The sequence below is a fragment of the Pipistrellus kuhlii genome, unplaced genomic scaffold (assembly GCF_014108245.1).
Source record: "Pipistrellus kuhlii isolate mPipKuh1 unplaced genomic scaffold, mPipKuh1.p scaffold_m20_p_2, whole genome shotgun sequence".
Classification (NCBI taxonomy): domain Eukaryota; kingdom Metazoa; phylum Chordata; class Mammalia; order Chiroptera; family Vespertilionidae; genus Pipistrellus; species Pipistrellus kuhlii.
The window spans coordinates 1,558,505-1,578,677 of NW_023425515.1; the positions used below are offsets into that span (position 1 = coordinate 1,558,505).

General features: G+C 55.4%; 1 protein-coding gene across 5 annotated transcripts in view; it reads right to left on the reverse strand.

The window, feature by feature from the left end:
- Positions 1 to 20,173, reverse strand: part of ERG (ETS transcription factor ERG) — a 197,010-nt gene that overhangs the window by 118,836 nt on the left and 58,001 nt on the right. For all 5 annotated transcript variants that reach the window (XM_045585239.1, XM_045585241.1, XM_036446663.2 and 2 more), the window contains exons 2-3: positions 19,708 to 19,809; positions 17,624 to 17,711 (exon numbers count right to left, since the gene is read on the reverse strand). In XM_045585239.1, the coding sequence (XP_045441195.1) occupies positions 17,624 to 17,662 (39 nt within the window). In that variant the 5' untranslated portion in view covers positions 17,663 to 17,711; positions 19,708 to 19,809. The remainder of the gene's footprint in view (positions 1 to 17,623; positions 17,712 to 19,707; positions 19,810 to 20,173) is intronic.

The following is a 20,173-nucleotide window of genomic DNA, read 5'->3' on the forward strand; positions in this document are numbered from 1 at the left end:
TGCTGCAACAGAGTCCTAGCACATCATGTGCACATCGGCCTTGCTAAGTGGCCTCTCCTCTGCTGGACAGCTCCTTCCCTCCAGCGCTTCCCAGGACAGACAGCCCCGCAGGGTCCCTTCTGATCGCCGTCCTCTGCCCACCATCTCCCCACAGGGTCCTTCTGATCGCCACCCTCTGCCCACCATCTCCCCACAGGGTCCTTCTGATCGCTGTCCTCTGCCCACCATCTCCCCACAGGGTCCTTCTGATCGCCACCCTCTGCCCACCATCTCCCCACAGGGTCCTTCTGATCGCCACCCTCTGCCCACCATCTCCCCACAGGGTCCTTCTGATCGCCACCCGCTGCCCACCATCTCCCCACAGGGTCCTTGTGATCGCCGTCCTCTGCCCACCATCTCCCCACAGGGTCCTTCTGATCGTTGTCCCTGCCCACCATCTCCCCACAGGGTCCTTGTGATCGCCGTCCTCTGCCCACCATCTCCCCGCAGGGTCCTTGTGATCGCCGTCCTCTGCCCACCATCTCCCCGCAGGGTCCTTCTGATCGCCGTCCTCTGCCCACCATCTCCCCACAGGGGCCTTGTGATCGCCGTCCTCTGCCCACCATCTCCCCGCAGGGTCCTTGTGATCGCCGTCCTCTGCCCACCATCTCCCCACAGGGGCCTTGTGATCGCCGTCCTCTGCCCACCATCTCCCCACAGGGTCCTTCTGATCGCCACCCTCTGCCCACCATCTCCCTGCAGGGTCCCGTCTGATCGCCGTCCTCTGCCCACCATCTCCCCACAGGGTCCTTGTGATCGCCGTCCTCTGCCCACCATCTCCCCGCAGGGTCCTTGTGATCGCCGTCCTCTGCCCACCATCTCCCCGCAGGGTCCTTGTGATCGCCGTCCTCTGCCCACCATCTCCCCACAGGGTCCCGTCTGATCGCCACCCGCTGCCCACCATCTCCCCACAGGGCCCTTGTGATCGCCACCCGCTGCCCACCATCTCCCCACAGGGTCCCGTCTGATCGCCACCCGCTGCCCACCATCTCCCCACAGGGTCCTTGTGATCGCCGTCCTCTGCCCACCATCTCCCCGCAGGGTCCTTGTGATCGCCACCCTCTGCCCACCATCTCCCCGCAGGGTCCTTGTGATCGCCACCCTCTGCCCACCATCTCCCCACAGGGCCCTTCTGATCGCCACCCGCTGCCCACCATCTCCCCGCAGGGTCCTTGTGATCGCCGTCCTCTGCCCACCATCTCCCCACAGGGGCCTTGTGATCGCCGTCCTCTGCCCACCATCTCCCCACAGGGTCCTACTGATCGCCACCCGCTGCCCACCATCTCCCCGCAGGGTCCTTGTGATCGCCGTCCTCTGCCCACCATCTCCCCACAGGGTCCTTGTGATCGCCGTCCTCTGCCCACCATCTCCCCGCAGGGTCCTTCTGATCGCCGTCCTCTGCCCACCATCTCCCTGCAGGGTCCCATCTGATCGCCGTCCTCTGCCCACCATCTCCCCACAGGGTCCTTGTGATCGCCGTCCTCTGCCCACCATCTCCCCGCAGGGTCCTTGTGATCGCCGTCCTCTGCCCACCATCTCCCCGCAGGGTCCTTGTGATCGCCGTCCTCTGCCCACCATCTCCCCACAGGGTCCCGTCTGATCGCCACCCACTGCCCACCATCTCCCCACAGGGCCCTTGTGATCGCCACCCGCTGCCCACCATCTCCCCACAGGGTCCCGTCTGATCGCCACCCGCTGCCCACCATCTCCCCACAGGGTCCTTGTGATCGGCACCCTCTGCCCACCATCTCCCCGCAGGGTCCTTGTGATCGCCACCCTCTGCCCACCATCTCCCCGCAGGGTCCTTGTGATCGCCACCCTCTGCCCACCATCTCCCCACAGGGCCCTTCTGATCGCCACCCGCTGCCCACCATCTCCCCGCAGGGTCCTTGTGATCGCCGTCCTCTGCCCACCATCTCCCCACAGGGTCCCGTCTGATCGCCACCCGCTGCCCACCATCTCCCCGCAGGGTCCTTGTGATCGCCGTCCTCTGCCCACCATCTCCCCGCAGGGTCCTTGTGATCGCCACCCTCTGCCCACCATCTCCCCGCAGGGTCCTTGTGATCGCCACCCTCTGCCCACCATCTCCCCGCAGGGTCCTTGTGATCGCCGTCCTCTGCCCACCATCTCCCAGCAGGGTCCTTGTGATCGCCGTCCTCTGCCCTCCATCTCCCCGCAGGGTCCTTCTGATCGCCACCCGCTGCCCACCATCTCCGGCTGCCCCGCCTGCTAACCCTAGCCTCTGCATGGCTGTCAGTCACTGCTGACGGAAGACCTATTTGTCATTTTTTTAAAAACAATTTCTACTACCTTTCTTCTCCTCCTCCTCCTCCATCTTTTGTTTGTTTGTTTGATAGTCCTCATTTTTCCATTGATTTAGAGTGGAAGGGAGAGTGAGAGGCAGAGAAAGAGAGACACTTCGATTGGTTGCCTCCCGCACTCGCCCAACCAGGGCCAGGGATTGAGCCTACAACCGAGGTACGTGTCCTTCGGTCCAAGGGCCGACACTACCCACTGAGCCACACTGGCTAGGGCCTACTACTTTTCTTTAAGGTTTGGGAGAGGAGGTGGGTTTGGGCGTCTCATCCAAGTTGCTATTGCCAGAGCAACACTGATTCAAAGAGTTCTTCAACTTCGAAATAGAGTCTGTTTCAGAGAACGATTTCTTAAAAGTCACCGCCAGACTGAAGACAAGCAGGCGGCTCTCCACGGCTTCACTCGCTGACCTTAAAGAGGGCTTCGTGCCTCGCAGCCATGAGGACGGCCACCAAAGGCAGAAAACGGCCAGTGTCGGCGAGGGTGTGGGGACATGGGAGCCCCGCGCACTGTTGGTGGGAAAGTAAAATGGCGCAACTGCTGCAGAAAACAGTTCCTTAAACACAGAATTAATGTGTAATCCCGCAGGTCCGCCTCTGGGGCTGAAGGGGGTCTCGGTGTGGCTCTTGTCCCAGCTGCACTGTGACGGGCTGCCCGCCAGGACAGCGGCTGCAGTCTCCAGGGTCACCGTCTGGTCTCTCACAGCAGACCGAGCCCCTTTCCCATGGGCACAGCCCTTCCCCCGGGGCCGGAGCCCGAAGCGGGGGCTCCTTCCTGCTGTGCCAGGATGGGCCTCCCTCTGCGCCTGCCTCTCCGCTCCCTGAGCATGTGCTGGGCCCACAGAGCACAGCACACAGCAAAACCGGTCACTTCCAGACCTGCATGGTCCCCACGGCAGCCACGGCCGCATGTGGCCTCCGACCGCGCGGCAGGTGGCTGGTCCAAACCGAGAGACGCCGTGAGGGGACGGGCGCTGACTGCGAAGGCTGAGCCCGACAAAGAGAGAGTGACACCTCTCCCGGATGGCTTCCATACCCATCGGCCCTGGAAAGGCTCTTGGGATAGAATGGACGTCGCAGGCAGGGGCTTTTTAGAGAAAGTGTTCACAGGAGAGATGTGATTAATGTCACCGCCCTTCTCTCCCTCTTCCTTCTGTAAAGGTGGCTACCAGAAAAAGTGAACTTGCTGATGCGGCTGACGTCCCATTTCTATTGGGCAGCGCTGCTTCAGGAAATAACCACCGGGTTATTTTAAGCAGGGAGAGAGCAGAGAGAAATCAATGAATGAGGCGAGCAGGTGAGAAGTGGAGACGGTTAGGAATCATTACGGGCTTTCTGGCGGGCACCCTCAGAGCACCACCGGCCCATGGCGGCAGCTGCCTCCCCTCCCCTCCCCCTGAGGCCGCTCTTTGCCCCAGGCACGCTCAGCAAGGGGCTCCCCAGACCCAGGACACCTGGGAATGCCAGCACCTGCTCCCATCCCAAGGAGTTGGGGATGGGGAGGAGGAAGGGGAGGTCCTCAGAGCAGCCTCTCCACGTCTCTTTCGACTCCAGGTCCCGTGCACAAGTCACACCGCAAGCCCCTGGGGTCAGACATCCCACAAATTATCCACCTTCCGACCGCCATTTTCTAACGGAGGGCACATTCACGTGACAAAGCCGTTCTAAAGGGGGCCATTCAGGGCACGTACACATCCACCCCAGTGCGACCAACCTCAGTCTAGCTCTGGAACCTTCTTGTCACCCCCAAAAGGATACTTGTACCCTTTCCAGGGGCGGGGAACGTCTGGCCTGCAGGCCGTAGAAGGCCCTCGAAATCATCTGGTGTGGCCCTGCCAAGGCTTTAGGGGTGCGTTAATTAAGGGCTGATTTTTAAGGCGATGACTGTGCGTGGCCCTCGAATGACGTTATAAATACCCCAATGGCCTTGGCAGAAACAAAGTCCCCCACCCCGGGTAGCGGTCAGTCCCCATCTCCCTCCCCACAGCCCTGTGTTTCCTGCTTACATGCTGCCCTTAGCTGGAAGGCATCCTATATAATAAAAGCCAAATATGCTAAGTGTCCAGTCGTCAGGTTGGCCACTCAACCAATCAAAGTGTAATATGCTAATGATATGCTAAGGCAGCTCAACTGCTTGCTATGACAGGCACTTACCACCAGGGGGCAGGTGGTTAACCTGTTGACCAGTCACTATGATGTGCACTGACCCCCAGGGGGTAGGCTCTGACTAGTAGGTTAGCTTAGTGCTGGGGTCCAGCCAATCAGGACTGAGCAAGACAGGCCAGACAGGCCCTGGAGCCCTCCTGCGGTCCCTCCTGCTGTCCAACCTCCCACATTCCTTCCCAGCCCCAATTGTGCACTGGTGGGGTCCCTCAGCCTGGCCTGCACCCTCTTGCAATCCAGGCTGGGAGACCCCTTCCCTGAATGCATGAATGTCATGCCCTGGGCCTCTAGTATTTAAATAAAATCATAAGTAAACTCTAAGCCCAAGGGGAGTGGATTACTTAATCCCTCTCACTCTCCTGACACAGACGGACTCTCCCAGAATGCAGTGGGAGACACTGAGGAGGACACACACTACCCTCCACTGCCATGGAATGAAACAGCCTCCTCTGAGCGAGGCCCACTCAGGGCTCAGGTCCTCTGAGGCTCAGCTGCCCTGAGACATGGCCACACCTGTAGACCCGCCTCCCGGAGCCTCCCCTCATCCCTCGTCATCTCCATCCAGCCCTTCCCAGGAGCCCAGGAGCCGGCGCCTCCGGTGAAGGTCAGCTCCATCTGCCTCCATCAACCATCAGCCACGGGGCAGCTGCTAACCGGCCTCTAAGCTGTAAGGGCGAAGGCGTGTGGCGGTGATGTGGTGGGTGGCTCAATGGTGAGGACGAAGGAGGTAGCTGAGGAGGGGCAGCCAGGAGGCCATCTGTGGCCCGGTCCACCAGCACAGCGGGATTTGCACGGACGCATCGGCTCTGCCTCCCTCCTTCCCTCCCTCCCTCCGGCACCTCCAGCTGCTCTGTGCACATCCAGTCTCACTGCCTGGACGCCCAGCGCGGAAAGCTCACCGAAGGCCCATCTCGCCTTTGCAGGCGGCTCCCGAGCCTCGGAGCCCATCTGGGTGGAAGATGCCGTCCGATTGTAAATCCTCTGGCTCCTTTATTGCCTGCGAGCGCTCTGATGCTGGCTTTTACACGCCCATGTGTTTCTGCTTACGGCGCTTCGTTCAAATCGAATTTGAAGAGAAGCCCGGATTACCCAGCCACATGGCGGGAGTGAGAGCCCGCAACCATTGGGGCGATCCCAGGAAACTCGGAGCATGGGGGCGGGCTGCTGAGCCTGGTCCCCCGGCCCACCTCCCGTCCTTACCCTGCGCTCAGGGCGCTCCCCGTGGTGGCGGGAAGGCCGGGGCACGCAGACCCCCGGAGCCACCGCTGTCCCGTCACTCGGGCCTGAGATGCTCCGCCCGCTGCTAGCACGGTCTGGGAAAGCAGACGTGGCATGCATCGTAAGGCAATAGTCGGGCTTAAATAGAATCTTGAGCAATTTGTAATTTACTCTGTGAATCACTGAGATGCAAACACCATCCAACTTATCCCCTACGAAGTTTTACTTCAAACCGATTTAAAATCTGCCTTGAGTCAAATATATCATTTGCGGCCCACTTAACAGCAAAACGAGAGCAACCCCAAGTCGAATTCGCATCATGTTTCTTAAAAACAGGCGCCCACCATAGCAATGGCTTCCAAGCAAGATCACTGTGCACCCCCATTCTCTCTCTTCGTGTCTCAACCCATCAAGATGGCCTGTGATGTTTCTACAGAAATTACTCAACTTACTGATTTTTCTTATAGGTACTAGAGGCCCAGGGCACGACATTCGTACACTGGGAATTTGGGGGTGGGGGTGGGGTGGGGAAGGAGGGTGATCCCTCAGCCTAGCTGGCACCCACTCGCAGTCCAGGACACCTTGGGGGATGTCTGCCGAGGGATCCTTAGCACTGCCTCCAAGGGATGTCTGCCGAGGGGTCCCACTGCTGCTCTGCTCACCAGCCATGAGCCCAGCTTCGTGGGAGCAAACTGACCACCAGAGGGCAGCTCCTGTATTGAGCGTCTGCCCCCTGGTGGTCAGTGCCCATCATAGCGACCGGTAATTCTGCTGTTCAGTTGATTTGCATGTTAGCCTTTTATTATATAGGAGAGTTCTCCATGGGCTGTTTGTGAACCCTACCGGTGGGTCGGCTGTGATTTTCCAAAGGCTAGAAGATGTTTACGGGACACATGACATCATCACCGTGACGGGCTTCACTGTTTATAACGATTGGGTTTCGAGGGTCTTTAAAACACGCCCTTAAAACCTTAGTTATTCTGTCGCTTAATGTGTTCCTGCTGTTTCTGGAGTAACCCATGTCTAAAAATAGAGAGGTGGTTTTGTGAGCAGCAGACGAACTACTTATCTGGTCCGTCTGATGCATGACTAGCACGCATTTGTCAAAGGCAGTGGTCGGCAAACTGCGGTCCGTGAGCCACATGCGGCTCTTTGCCCCCTCGAGTGTGGCTCTTCCACAAAATACCACGTGCGGGCGTGCACGTACAGTGTGACTGAAACTTCGTGGCTCGTGCACAGAAGTCAGTTTTCCGCTCTCAAAAGAAATGTCAATCGTCGTCCTGTTGGTATTTGGCTCCATAGACTAATGAGTTTGCCGACCACTGGTCTAAGGCTGTCCGACCTGCGCCAGGAGTACCGAAGGAGTGAGCAAACAGCAAGTGAAGGGACACTGGGAGAAGTCAAGGTATCTTACAAACAAGGAAAACAGTCCACAGGAGTAGAAGACGTGTCCTATTTCAGCAAACTGGCTGTTACCAGCTTAAAACTGTTAAAAGTTTCTTTTTAATGTGTTTTTGCCGCCTGAGATTCTTCAGATAAAATCCTCACATAGACCCCACCTAACAGGTGGTCAGAGTTTCTACCTGAACTTCCTGTGGTGGAAATCCCATCCTTCACACCTAGTGCCTGCCCTGGCCGGAGGCTCAGTACACCGAAAGGTTTCCAGTTCTATTCCCTGTCAGGGCGCCGACTGGAGGCAACCAATCCGTGTTTCTCTTCCCCTTCTACCCCCTAACCCCCATCTCTCTTCCTAAAATCAATTAAAAACAAAACAAACCCTAGCCAGTTCCACAGGTGGATGGCCAACTGGAGAGCAGTGAACCCTCAATGGAGCTGAAATCCCCTCTCTGTGGGTTCCCACTAACTAGGTCTGTCCTCGTCTGGGTTTACAAAGAGCAGATGAAATTTGCCTTAAACACTATCATATCTAAACTGTTTATCATGCTCCCCAAAGCCTCTAATCTCCAGACCAGACATCCCTCCAAATGTCCTTCGATTTCAGCTCTTTACTCTCCCCCACCCCTAGTCATATCCCTTTGGTCACCTTCTACCCCCTAATATCCCACCGACACATCAACTGCACCTACAGACGTGAAGGGAAAAGGAGAGAGATTACAATGAAGTATCAGTGGAGATTATTTCTAGATAGAATTACAGACCCTTTCCTGTCCACCACAGAGCCATGCACACTACGCAGTAAGGACTGTCCTGTGCTTCCTCCAGTCCCACTGAGAAGAAGAAGAATGGCGTCTATTCCAAGAACTATTCCTAGTGCCCGGCTAAATGAATCCGAGATGGCTGATTTCCTGTATGTGGGTGGTCTGAGGACGGGTTCTCAGCCCAGCTGACAACCATTAGGAACAATATTCCTCTTTCAGGCCCAGGAGGTGATGTGCTTGTCGCAGGCATCCTGCTGCCTGTGGAATTGCTTCTTGTAATTTCCTCTGAGCTCCTCGGTGCTGGAAGAGGGCGTCTAAGACGTGACTCGCAGGGAATTCCCATCGCCGCCAGCCCAGTCCACCCCGGACAGCTTCTGAGTCAGCTCACAGGGTGACATGAAAGTCATGATTTCCGGCCACCTCTGGACCTCAAACGTCCTGATTTCCCATTGTTACCCAGCTCCCCACCTGTGCGGCTATGGGTTTTTTCTTGGGAAAATATTTGGAGTCAGGTTAGTGACGGGAGAGGATGGATGTGGCGTGGCCCAAGATATGCGTGGCTGGCAACCAATACATGTTTCACTGTGTATGATATTCATAACCATCCATCAGCTCACTAGAACGAAGAGGGTAGTAAGTATATCCCCATACAACAGAAGGGAACTTGCCTTCAAATGGGAAAGATGCCATATTAGGCACCTGGAAGAGAGTCCCTACAGTAAATAGAAGAAAAACAAAGGCGAGATCTTCACCATTACTCCCCTAGCAATAAGCACCTTTGTGATCTGCTGTCAAGAACGTAACACACACGCACAGAAATGCACAGCGGGGCGAGTACACATGCTTAGAACAAACGCCAGTCTCCTACTCAGCTTAAGGCTTCCTGTCTCCCGGGTTCTGACTGCGCCAGCCGAGGAACCTCAGTGCGGGAGAAGGGAGTGGTCTACCCCCTCCCCACCTCACCTGCTCATGCTCCTCCTGTCCTCCCTGCCTCCCCTGGACCCTTGAAATCAGCGAAGGGCTGAGGTCACCAGGCCAGCTGTGGGGCAATCCCTAAGCTTATCCTCCTACCCCAGAGTCTGGTACCTCTTTTATTTTAAAATTTTATTTTCTCAGGGAGGGAGAAAAAGGGAGGGAGAAATAGAAGCATCAACGATGAGAGAGAACCATGGATCGGCTGCCTCCTACACACCCCACACTGGGGATGGAGCCCACAACCTCGGCAGGTGTCCTGCCTGGGAATCGAACCATGGCCTCCGGGTTCATAGGCGGGCCAGGCTGGTGCTTCTTTGGGGAATGAGGGCTTCGGCCAACAGTCTTTAACCACAACTCTGGAGCTTAACACCCTCCCACAGTTCAGAGAAAAAGTGGAGAACATGGTGCAATGAAATCTAAGAAGCCAGGTGCCAACTCCCAATAATAAAACAGTTCCAAGTCATACAGAACGTTAAAAAGTTCCGTTCACTTGTTGATGCACAAGGACCCTCGCTGCCCGTGTCCCGATCCCTGCTCATTCTGTGTGTTTAGGAGCAAAGAAGGGAGGTGAGCGCGCAGGGGTGGGGCACCCATCGTCCTAGCCCAGGAAGACGGTGCCAGGGTGTTGGGTGGCCCCCACGGACATGCTTAGAACATGCTGAGAGTCTCCTGAGGGTGCAGGGAGCTTGTCCCGAGGCACGTCCCCCCCGGGGGTTAGGATGTAGTCTGCATGGTCAGGGCTTTTACACCTAAATTATCACTCTGTTCTCTTTGGTTAAAGTCCCAGCTCTTCTAAGTTGTTAAACATTGGACCGTGTTTCAGACACATTAGCTTTTTCTACAGCTGCTCTGTCTTTGGTCACTGATGCTCACAGATCCCTACACCCCAGTGTGGCCTGGAGGCCTGGGGTGCCTCCTTCCAGCCCTGACACAGTCTTCCTGACCCCCTCTAGCTTCAGCCTGGAGGAGGCCCCGTCGGAGTGAAACCCGGTGGAAACTAGAAAACTTCATGGAGCGTATGTCCGAACCCCCTGGGGGAACATGGTTTTATGGTTAGGATGTAACCATAAAACTTGTGCATGGACCCGAGACACCTCCGGCTGCTCAGCTCTGGCTCTGCCTCACCCCAACACCCGGCCATACTGAACACGAGGGCGTGGGGAGAGCTCGGCCCCTCTCCCAGCGCTGGACCTTCCACGCCAATCCCTGCTCCAGGGGTCCCGGTGGGTTGGTCAAACTGTCTGATTTGTACCCAGCCTGGGGCTCTCTCCCCTCAGTCCTGCTCCCCCCTCATTTTACATCGTCCACAGGAACCCCCTACACTCCCTCCAATAAACCTCGTGTATTCCTAATTCCCTCAGCACCTGCTTCCCAGGGACCCTAACACAACGCTCCTGAGACCAATATCAGTGCCAAGTTTTGTCCCCACCCCGACGTGAAGACCAGTCCTGGAAAATACAATGTCCTATCACTCCGATGAGCCACGGTGCTACTGGGCACTTCTAAGGCAGCCAGCCAGCACCCTAGCGCTCAGTCTTCAGGGAGTGCTCCGATGGCGAAAACACTGCTCCGGTCACAGTGACAAACAATGGCAGGGAACATACTATTCCACGTTTTCAGGTAAAGCTAAAAGCGTGTGTGATGCCGAAAGAACAGCAGACCCTGGCAAACCCACGGTTGATTTATGCCATGAATTAGCATCAATCCGGAGGTTTTCTAAGACATCTATTTTTAGTTTTGGAAAATGCATTTTAAAAGAAAGGCATAGTGCTGAGTGCCATAAGTCAGACAGAGGAAGACAACTAGTGTATAATCTCACTTAAATGTGGAGCCTAAGAACCACACTGGCAGGAACAGAGCGGACAGGGTGGGCTGGGGCGGGGCACGGGAGAGTCCGCTCGGGGGCACACACTTCGCGACATGAGAGCAGTGAGTCCTGGGCTGGCTGGGCAGCAGGGACGGAAGGACGAGGGGGCGCAGGCAGGGTCCCACGTCAGGCCGTCAGGGGAGGCTGTCCTCAGTGGACGATGCTATATGCCGGAGGCGCAAGTTGCTAAAAGAGCACATTTTCCATGTTTTCACCACAGAAAATAAATGGGTAAGGTGAGGCGATGGAGATGTTAACTAACCCAATTGTGGCCATCACTTCCCAAGACATCCGTTTATCAGATCACGTGACCGCACACTTCCATGGTGTGGAATACCAATCTCATCTCAGCAAACCTCGGGGAAAACAACAACAAAAAACCCTTTGTGTCCTCGTTTCTAAATCACAGCCATCTTCGTGCACCAGGTACCTCTGAGGTCAACGAGATGTGTTTGTTTTCATTTCAGTTTTTAGGAATCAAGTCACGGGACTCTTTAAGTCTTTGGATTGGCTCTATGTGGATTTTCCATTTCTCAAGGCTCAGACATAAGAACAGAAGTGCGAGGCTCACGTTAGTCAGAAGATAAAATACTCTCTTTGGGTCTGTGCTCCTTCCTGCTGTCTTTGTTCATGGCTAATGTCTACTAGCGACCCTAACCCAGCCCTAAACCCTCAACCCAAACCCCAACCTCAATGCTTCCTCCAGGACCCCTCCCCCGACAGCCAAGCAGAAAGCGGCCACCCCCTCCGGTCCCAGCTGTCGGTTCTGCAATGCGCCATGAGGCCGCTCAGCTTACACACCCTTGCCTCCACACAATCAATGAAAAGTGAGTATTTGACTTGGGGGCTTTTTCAAACAACACACGTCATGAAAACACTTGACTTGTTTTTCGCTTTTACATGAAGCACAAACGTTGGCATGGTGACTCTCAATCTCCACTACAAAGGTTTTCGGCATCGCCCCTTTTAAACGTGGCCTTTAAAACAAAGGACCGAGAGTCGCACGGTTAGAGTTACATGTTCTTCAGCCCCACGCCCAGCTGGCTCCCCAGCGCCATATCGTAAAAGTTTATGGGACTAATTTGGAGGCCCGTATAAACGGGTGTTATTGTTTATTTTTGGATATTGATAATAGCGGCATATTAGCAGTAAACGTGCAATGCAAACGAACAGCGCTTTCCAGAAAATTCCACCCAGAGCCGTGCAAACATTAAGAGCCGTGCTTCGGTGAGATGTGTTTACTTTTTCCAAAGTGCATGCTCCAAAGTAACGTGGACTCTCAATTAAGCAAAACACACCCCGAGGTTTTAATGTAACCCTGGAATTTGATCTTTAAAATTAAAAAAAAAAAAAAAGACTTTCTCTGCTATTTACAGTCCCTGCTCTGGATAACTCCCAACATCTGGCCGCCAGAGTCAGCGCAGCCCAACGCGGGGAGACACATGTGCGAGTGCACGCCCCCGAGCCCGCGGCTCCTCAGGATGAGACGTGGGGATGCTGCCCCCTTGTCCCTTCCTCCTCAGAAACCCCGAGCGCTGTCTGCTCCGTGCACCCAGAGGAGGAAGGCACATGTCACATGTCACATGTCACATGTCACAACCCGGTAACACACATACACGCATGAAAGCAAGTAATAGGCATCCATTCCACCTGGGATGCACCGGGGTCATTTCCATTCTCTCCCGCCCCTCTCCTCCGCCTCTGGTTCACGTTGGCCTTGACCTCCTCCCCCAGTGGGCCGTGGCCCGCAGTCTGGAAGCCGTGGCTTTGCAGCCTGGCTGGGGACTGGCCTCCAGGCCAGCAGCACAGGGCCCTGGGAGCCCAGCTCTGCAGCCGCCCCGCCCCAGGGAGCCGCTGGTCTGCCTGAGAGGAGACTAGATCCCTAGTCCACGCCACAGGAGGGCGAGGCTGTGAGCAGGAGATCCGGGGCTGCCGGGGCTGGAGGAAGGCGTGGTTGGACCTCGGAGGATGTTGGGGCAGGGCAACGGCTCTGTGTGAGACATGTACACCATTACACGTTAATCTGAACCCACAGAGCACACAGCACAGAGCTGAGCCCGCTGGTAACACGGAGTCCGGGCAACGCTGACGTGTCAACATGGGTTCACCGCCCGTGAGCAGATCGGCCACCCGGTGTGATGGTGCCCATGGTGGGGGCTGTGGTGTGTGCATGGGAACAGGCATACGGGAGTCAAACTGCTCTAAAAAATAAACCATGTACATCTATATACACATACACATACATATACATATATGAGAGGGGAAATAGGGACAGCTATAATACTTCCAACAACAAAGGCACGTTTTTAAAGAGAGTTAGGTGCGGCTCTGTTGGCTGCTGTCTTGATTTCCAGTGGGCGCATGCCCAGGTTAGGGGTTACTGGCTTGGTCCCAGAATGGGGCAGGCAGGAGGCAGCCAACCAATGTTTCACTCTCACACTGATGTTTCTCTCCCTCTCCCTCTCTCCCTCTCCCTTCTCCTCTTTAAAAAAAAATCAATAACAAATCATTTTTTTAAAAATTATTGTTATTTGGCCGAAACCAGTTTGGCTCAGCAGTAGAGCATCGGTCTGCAGACTGAAACGTCCCAGGTTCGATTCCGGTCAAGGGCATGTATGTTGGTTGCGGGCACATCCCCGGTAGGGAGTGTGCAAGAGGCAGCTGGTCAATGTTTCTCTCTCATCAACGTTTCTAGCTCTCTATCTCTCTCTCCCTTCCTCTCTGTAAAAAATCAATAAAATATAAATAAATAAAAACTCTTTCATGTACTCACTTAAAAAAATTATTGCTATTCGTCATCTAAGCAAGGTTCACAGAGAACCCTCTGGCACTTGTGAAAATGCAGGTCCCTAAGTCCACCCCAAACTTTCTGAAGAAAAGTTGGGGGAGCCCAGGAATCTGCATTTCTGAGCCGAGGCGCAGGCTGTTTGAGAGCCACCTCTGGGCCGAAGGCTGGTGGGTGTGTAAGCCAACTGCACACAACTACAGCCCCTCTCCCGGAAAGGGACAGCTCGCCTCCGGCCCAGCCTGCAGCTCCCGGGACAGCTGGCGCCTCCCTGCACACCAGCGTCTCTGAACGTTAAGGAGGGGTCACCATTGCAGGGGGCGGGCAGCAGGCCGGGGAGCAGGCACTGAGCCTGGGTGCAGGCACCCGGAGCACAGCCCGAGGCCACGGGGAGCCAGCAGGGACAGACAGGGGAGCCCAGCTCCAGCCTAGCCCCGGGCACACCGCCCGCTGCCAGAAGCCCCTCCTGTTGTGTCCTATCAAACGCTTTGATATTTTCAGACAATCCTCTTATTCTGATCATAAAAGCCACACGCACACGCTGTAGGGCTGTTTGGAGTTTGCTCTCCTCTGCTGAGGGCCACTGCCCTGCAGAGAGAGACACGGGGCAGCCCCCGGCAGCCAGCCCGATCGCAGGCATGCGGGGTGTGTACCCGCTGGACGCCGATCAAAGCCGAGTTATGAAGGAAGAATCAGGCCGCGGATCCAGGGCTACGTCATCCTCACAGCGCACAGACTTTGGGGGGAAGCTCCGGTCTCTGGACCCGCTGAGCACATCCTCAAAGGATAAACTTTCTAACTTCCTGCGGAGCAAAGGGACTGTAAATCAGATCTGCAAACTCAGTCGAAACGCCTGCTGCTCAACGGCCTTCTGTCAGCCAGGTAGGCGCGGGGAGCGGGGGGCAGGGAGCGGGGAGCAGAGAGAGGGGAGCGGGGAGCAGGCCTAGGCCAGGAAGGGCCAGGAGCATGGCCGAGCCCCTCACCCGGATCAGGCTGGAGCCCTCCCGGGGTTGGCATCTGCGTCGTGTGCTCTGTGCTCCTGCTCACCCCCGGGACTCTCAGGCCTCCTGGTGACCTTGCACTTCACGTCGGGCTGCTTCTAAAAGCCCTTTCAAACCCTTCCTTCTATGAAACGCAAGCAGCGTTTTCGTCTAACACCTTTTACAGCCAGAAACGCTTGCTGTCACTTCCAGAGCGATCAGGGGGGGCAAAGAGCTCAGCCGGGCCATCGACTTCTTGGGAAGTCCCGACCCTGTTGCTGTCAAGTGCTTTCCAGAACTTTCCCTCTTCTTCCTTCTCCCCCTCGACGGCGATTACCTAAGAGGAGGCTAACGGCGCGCCTTAGTAATATCACCCGCTATTATGCAATTGCTCTAGCGTTTCGTGTTTGTTCTGGCAGAAAGTGCGGCGGTAAATTATGCAGAATACATTGCCCTCATGCAAAAGGTTTCTCCCCTCCCCCCCTTCCTCCCCCAATAGCGGGCGGACAGGCCAGCGAAGGACACTCCGCCTTTGTGGCTGCCCCCCCCCCCCCCGGCCCCGCCGCACACCTGCATGGTTAGGTCACCGTGTGGGGAACTGAAGTCCTTTTCAGGGGAAATGAGCCGAAGGCAGAGCCGCCCACTATTTACACTAACGGGCAAGTGGGCCATTCCAGCGCTATTTGTGAGATTCCTCCCGCCAGTACAGGCCGCCGCCTCCACCGGCCAGCGACTTCTCAGCCCACAGCGGGCTCCTGAGAGACTCCCCCCGTCAGGGAGCTCAGTATTTTTATTTCTGTGTTAATCCTCACCCGAGTCTATTTTTTTTCCCCCACTGATTTTGAGAGAGAGCAGGAGAGAGAAGGAAAAATAGAGAGAAACATGGTTATGAGAGAAACACATCGATTGCCTCCTGCATGAGCCCTGACCAGGGCCCTGGGCTGGGGAGGTGCCCGTGACCGGAATCGAACCCAGGACCCTCTGGTCCACAGGCTGATGCTCTATCCACTGAGCCAAACTGGCTAGGGCCCCAAATCAGAGATTTTTAAGGAAATACAGAAAGGCAGTCTGTTTTCCTAAGCTGGTTGTCAAAGACACCAATTCCATAGACCTAAAACAAAACCAGGAATAATTATTTACATTCCAACCAGACAGAGCCGGAGAGATTCACGAAGAAAACCAACACCTTTACTTCTCTCTGACCAGAGCTACCGTCCGCCGTTAGCCACGCAGCTCTCACCCGCCGGCTCGCCTTCAAAACACACATAAGCAACCCGAGCTGAATTTTATTTTTTAAAAACTCTCAAGGTGATCCTTTTTCAAAATCCTCCTCCACTTATTTATGCTAACCCATACGGTGATGGTGCGATGGAGCAGAGCGGAAACACGGCCCCTTCCTGAGGTCAGAGCCGGGCGGTCCCCGTGAACACGTGGTCGGAGGCCATGACGCTCAGATTTGTACACACCGCCTGGGTCTGTACACACCATCCTTCTCACCAAGAAGGCTGTCTGGACGCCATGGATTCCCTTCTAGACACCTGCACTGGTTCCTCACCGACCCCGCCTGTTCCTTCTGGGTGATTAGGAGCAAAAAGCCAATCACAACAGATTTCGGTTATTGACCCGCCTCCACTGAACTGTGGAAGGTATTTCTCATGTCACCTTCCCAGGAGCTCGCATTTGCATCTGGCAGCTTCATCAACAGACTCTTAAAAAAAAAAAAATAAAAAATAAAAAAGCTTTTCTGCAGGCACCCCCCTCGCCCCATTCTGTGTGTAACTTGGTCACTTACCGGGTAAGTTTCAGAGATTTCGGAAGACAGCTTAACACCCACAAGAGGTTTCCCACTTGCACCTTGGCAGGCAGAACTGCCATGCCCCCATAAAATGTCCCACAGAAATCAGATTGCAGCCTCCCTCTCTCCCCCTGCTCAAAACTTAGAATCCTCAGCAATCCGGACCGCCCCTCTTTCTGAAGTTTCACAAACACCCACAAAACCCAAAGGATGAATTGCCACTCCTATTACTTCCAATTCCATCTCCCAAGAAATCACACGGGTAAGGGTGTACGTTACACAGGGTCCCGGTTCGTCACACTCCCGCAGATATGTCTTCACCATGTGTGTATGTGATGTTTTGGAAGGCATTGTACATGTTAGTCCAAAAAAAAAAAAAGATACATTTTTCAATCTCATAAGCCCTCCTTTCCATGACAAACCACTTTCCATTTCCAATCCGTGTTTTAGGCAAAGAACATAAATGCGTGAACGTGACCAGGCCCCTCGGGGAGAGGGATCGGGTGGGGAGCGTGAAGACTGGGCCCCGCAGGGAGGGTGTGGCCCGTGGGGCCAGCTGAGCTGAGCAGCACCGGGGAGACAGCCTCCTGGGGAACAGGCTCCGGCCCCCACTTCCCACAGCAGTTACTCCACCCATCGCCTCATTTCCTCGCCGAGCCTCTCCCTGCGAGGGCATGTGCATATGTGTGCGTGTGCATGTGTGTGTGTGCGTGTGTGTGTGCGTGCGTGTGCATGTGCGAGTGGGACTGAGAGGAGTGGGCGGCTTCCTCCCAGGGACCTGCCGCTGCACATGCCTCACTTCTGTCCTCTCTCACCTCCAGGGCCGCGGGGAAACGCCGTCGGTGGATGAGTGCCGGGCCGGTGCGACAGGGAGAGCCACCGAGGGTCCCTGTGCCCACACAGAACAACGTCTGCCCACGGAGACCCACGTGTGGCCCGCTGGTCTCCTCCCGGGGACCCAGGCAGTGCCTCAGAGATGGAGGTGTTCCCTGCACTGACCCAGAGGTCAGCGGCCGCCCACAAAGGCAGGGCTGGATGCTCCCAGCTCAGCGGGCCGTGTGGGCTGGTGCAGGGATGCCACCGGCCACGGCGTGTGACAGCCCCCTGGACAGTGTGGACACGCGTGGCCCGGCTGTGGCCCGGGAGAACCGTCGCTAAGAACAATGAAATCTGCATGTCCTATCAGTTACCTGTGTAATGAGATATGTTCTTCCCTGGATTTCTTTCAACCACGTCTATGTGAACCCCACCGTCTTAGTGGGGGGACCGCGGCACGCACTGCGGGGGGCGGCGCCGTGGAGACCGGCCTCCTGGCAGGGGCACCTACCTGGATGTGAGCTGCTGGGTCCGGGACAGCCTGAACCATGTCCCTCAGGAGGCCCGCTCCTTCACCGTCCGCGCAGCCCCGGAGACAGCTGGGAGGCAGAGGGACAGAAGCGCAGTGAGCAACCACGATCCCGGGTTTTCGTTTCCCTGAGGGCTAACACCACAAAGCGAGGTAAAAAGTAATAGTAACAACAATAACCGCCCAGCTCTGCGGGAAGCACGTGCCCGAAGGCGTCCCGGAGGTCAGCGCGGAGCGCGAAGCGACTGGGGACCCCACTGCTTCTCTCGGGAACATCACTCACCTCCATCCCCAGTGAATCCCAGTGTGACAAGCCCCTCCCACCCTAAACCCACGTCACACACAGTTCCTACACACCACCATCCATCAGGTTCAAATCCGGTCAAGGGCATGTACCTTGGTTGAGGGCACATCCCCAGTAGGGGATGTGCAGGAGGCAGCTGGTCGATGTTTCTCTCTCATCAATGTTTCTAGCTCTCCCTTCCTCTCTGTAAAAAATCAATAAAATATATTTTAAAAATTAAAAAAAGAAGTTAGATCAAATATGAGACAGAGTCTCTCACAGTGAGCACGTTGGACTTTGGAAGTCCCCGCCCACCCCGGGGCCGTCTGCACCCCTTCCTAAGCTCCGGGCCTGTGCCCGCGCAGGCTCCGGGGAGCCCTGCCCAGATGGAGGCGGACTTGGAGCCCTGGGCTTCACGTCTCACTGCCGACAACGTCCCTGGTCTTGGAAAGCGTGCAATTCCCTCCCATCTCCCCAAGCCCTTTCCGGGGATAATATCTGCTTTTGAAATGCAGCAAGAATGGAGCGCCGTCTTGAAATGGCACTGGGTCGCCATTACGATAACCCATGCTCGAGGCGCACCAATGGGAGAGGCGCAGGGAGGAGGGGCTGGGCGTCTGGGCTCAGGAATCCTCGGAGTCCCCCAAGATCGCCTCTTCAGGAGAGCAGCGGGTCCCCAGGAAATCGCCCTCCTCTGCGAGGGTCGTCGGGCCCGGAGACCCATCCCCCAGCCTTCCTCCGGGCTGCACGCCCCTCGCTCAGAACAGATGTTCTTTCCGTACGTTCGGCCCCTCTCCGGGACAGCTCGCTCGCTCCGCACAAGTCCTCCCCACGCACATGCTGGTGCTCACACTCAGGCTACCAGTCCCCGCCCTCCGCTCACGGGGGATTTACAGCCGCCTTTGATCCCGAGAACACTGGGGAATGCTTGTCCCGGTGACCCAGGCCCCAAAGAGCCAGAGGCCTCCCCTTCCGCCTCTGGGAATGAGCTAAGGGGCGTGTGTCACGTATAAAACACTAAAATCAGCCCGACTGGCGTGGCTCAGGAGTTGAGCATCAACCTATGAACCAGGAGGTCACGGTTCAATTCCCGGTCAGGGCACATGCCCAGGTTATGGGCTCCATCCCTAGTATGGGGCGTGCAGGAGGCAACCAATCAGTGATTCTCTCTCATCATGAATGTTTCCCCGTCTCTCCCTCTTCCTTCCTCTCTGAAGTCAATAAAAATATATTTTTAAAAATAAAATTCTGAAATCTTCCACCATTATTATTATTATTATTATTACTACATAATTTTGCAGGGTTAATAAATGCGGAGGCTCCTTCTTTGTGTGGACCTCCTGAAAGGAGGTTTCCATTGAATGCAGGTAAAATTACTAAAAGAGAACTTCAAACCCAACTTAGTAATATGGCGGAAACCACAAATTTCATAAAGCCCAGGTCTGTACACACCGCCCTCAGCCTCCTGAGTCTGCTGGGAGGAGGGGAAGAGAGCAGAAGGCGCTGGGGAAGGAGAGGCTGTGTTGACTACAATCCTTACAACGCAGGGATTTACAAAACTCTGCAGTGTGTCGGGGAGAGAGGCAGGGGGCTGGTGAGGGGCGTTGGATTTGGGAGGGAGACTCAATGGGTCAACATAATCCTTCCAAGAACACCGACCGGCCCAAGAAGAGGCCGTTGTAGGTTGGGACCACCAACATCAAATATGAAAAACACAAAGTGTTTACACAGTTGCACCTTCCTGTAACGAGGGAGGGGAGGCTTGCCCGGGTCTTTATTTTACCTCCAATTGCCCTGGGTTCCACCATCTTCTTTCTCTCTGAGGCATTTGTCTTGCTTTTGGTCGACACGGCTTTCCCTGGGTCTTCAAAGATCTTGGGACAGCCTAAAAGAGAATGCGAATACATTAAACCTTGAGTTTGTTTTATGGGTTTGTGTGTGTGGTTTTGTTTGTTTGTTTGTTTGTTTTTCAAATATTAACACCAAGTATCAACTAGACCAGTGGTTGGCAAACTCATCAGTCAACAGACCCAAATATCAACAGCACAGTGATTGAAATTTTTTTTGAGAGCCACAGTTTTTAAACTTAACCTTCTTCTAACGCCACTTCTTCAACATAGACTCGCCCAGGCTCTTTTGTGGAAGAGCCACACTCAAGGGGCCAAAGAGCCGCATGTGGCTCTCGAGCCGCAGTTTGCTGACCATGGAACGAGACGTTCAGTGACAAAACCTATTCCTTAAACATTTTT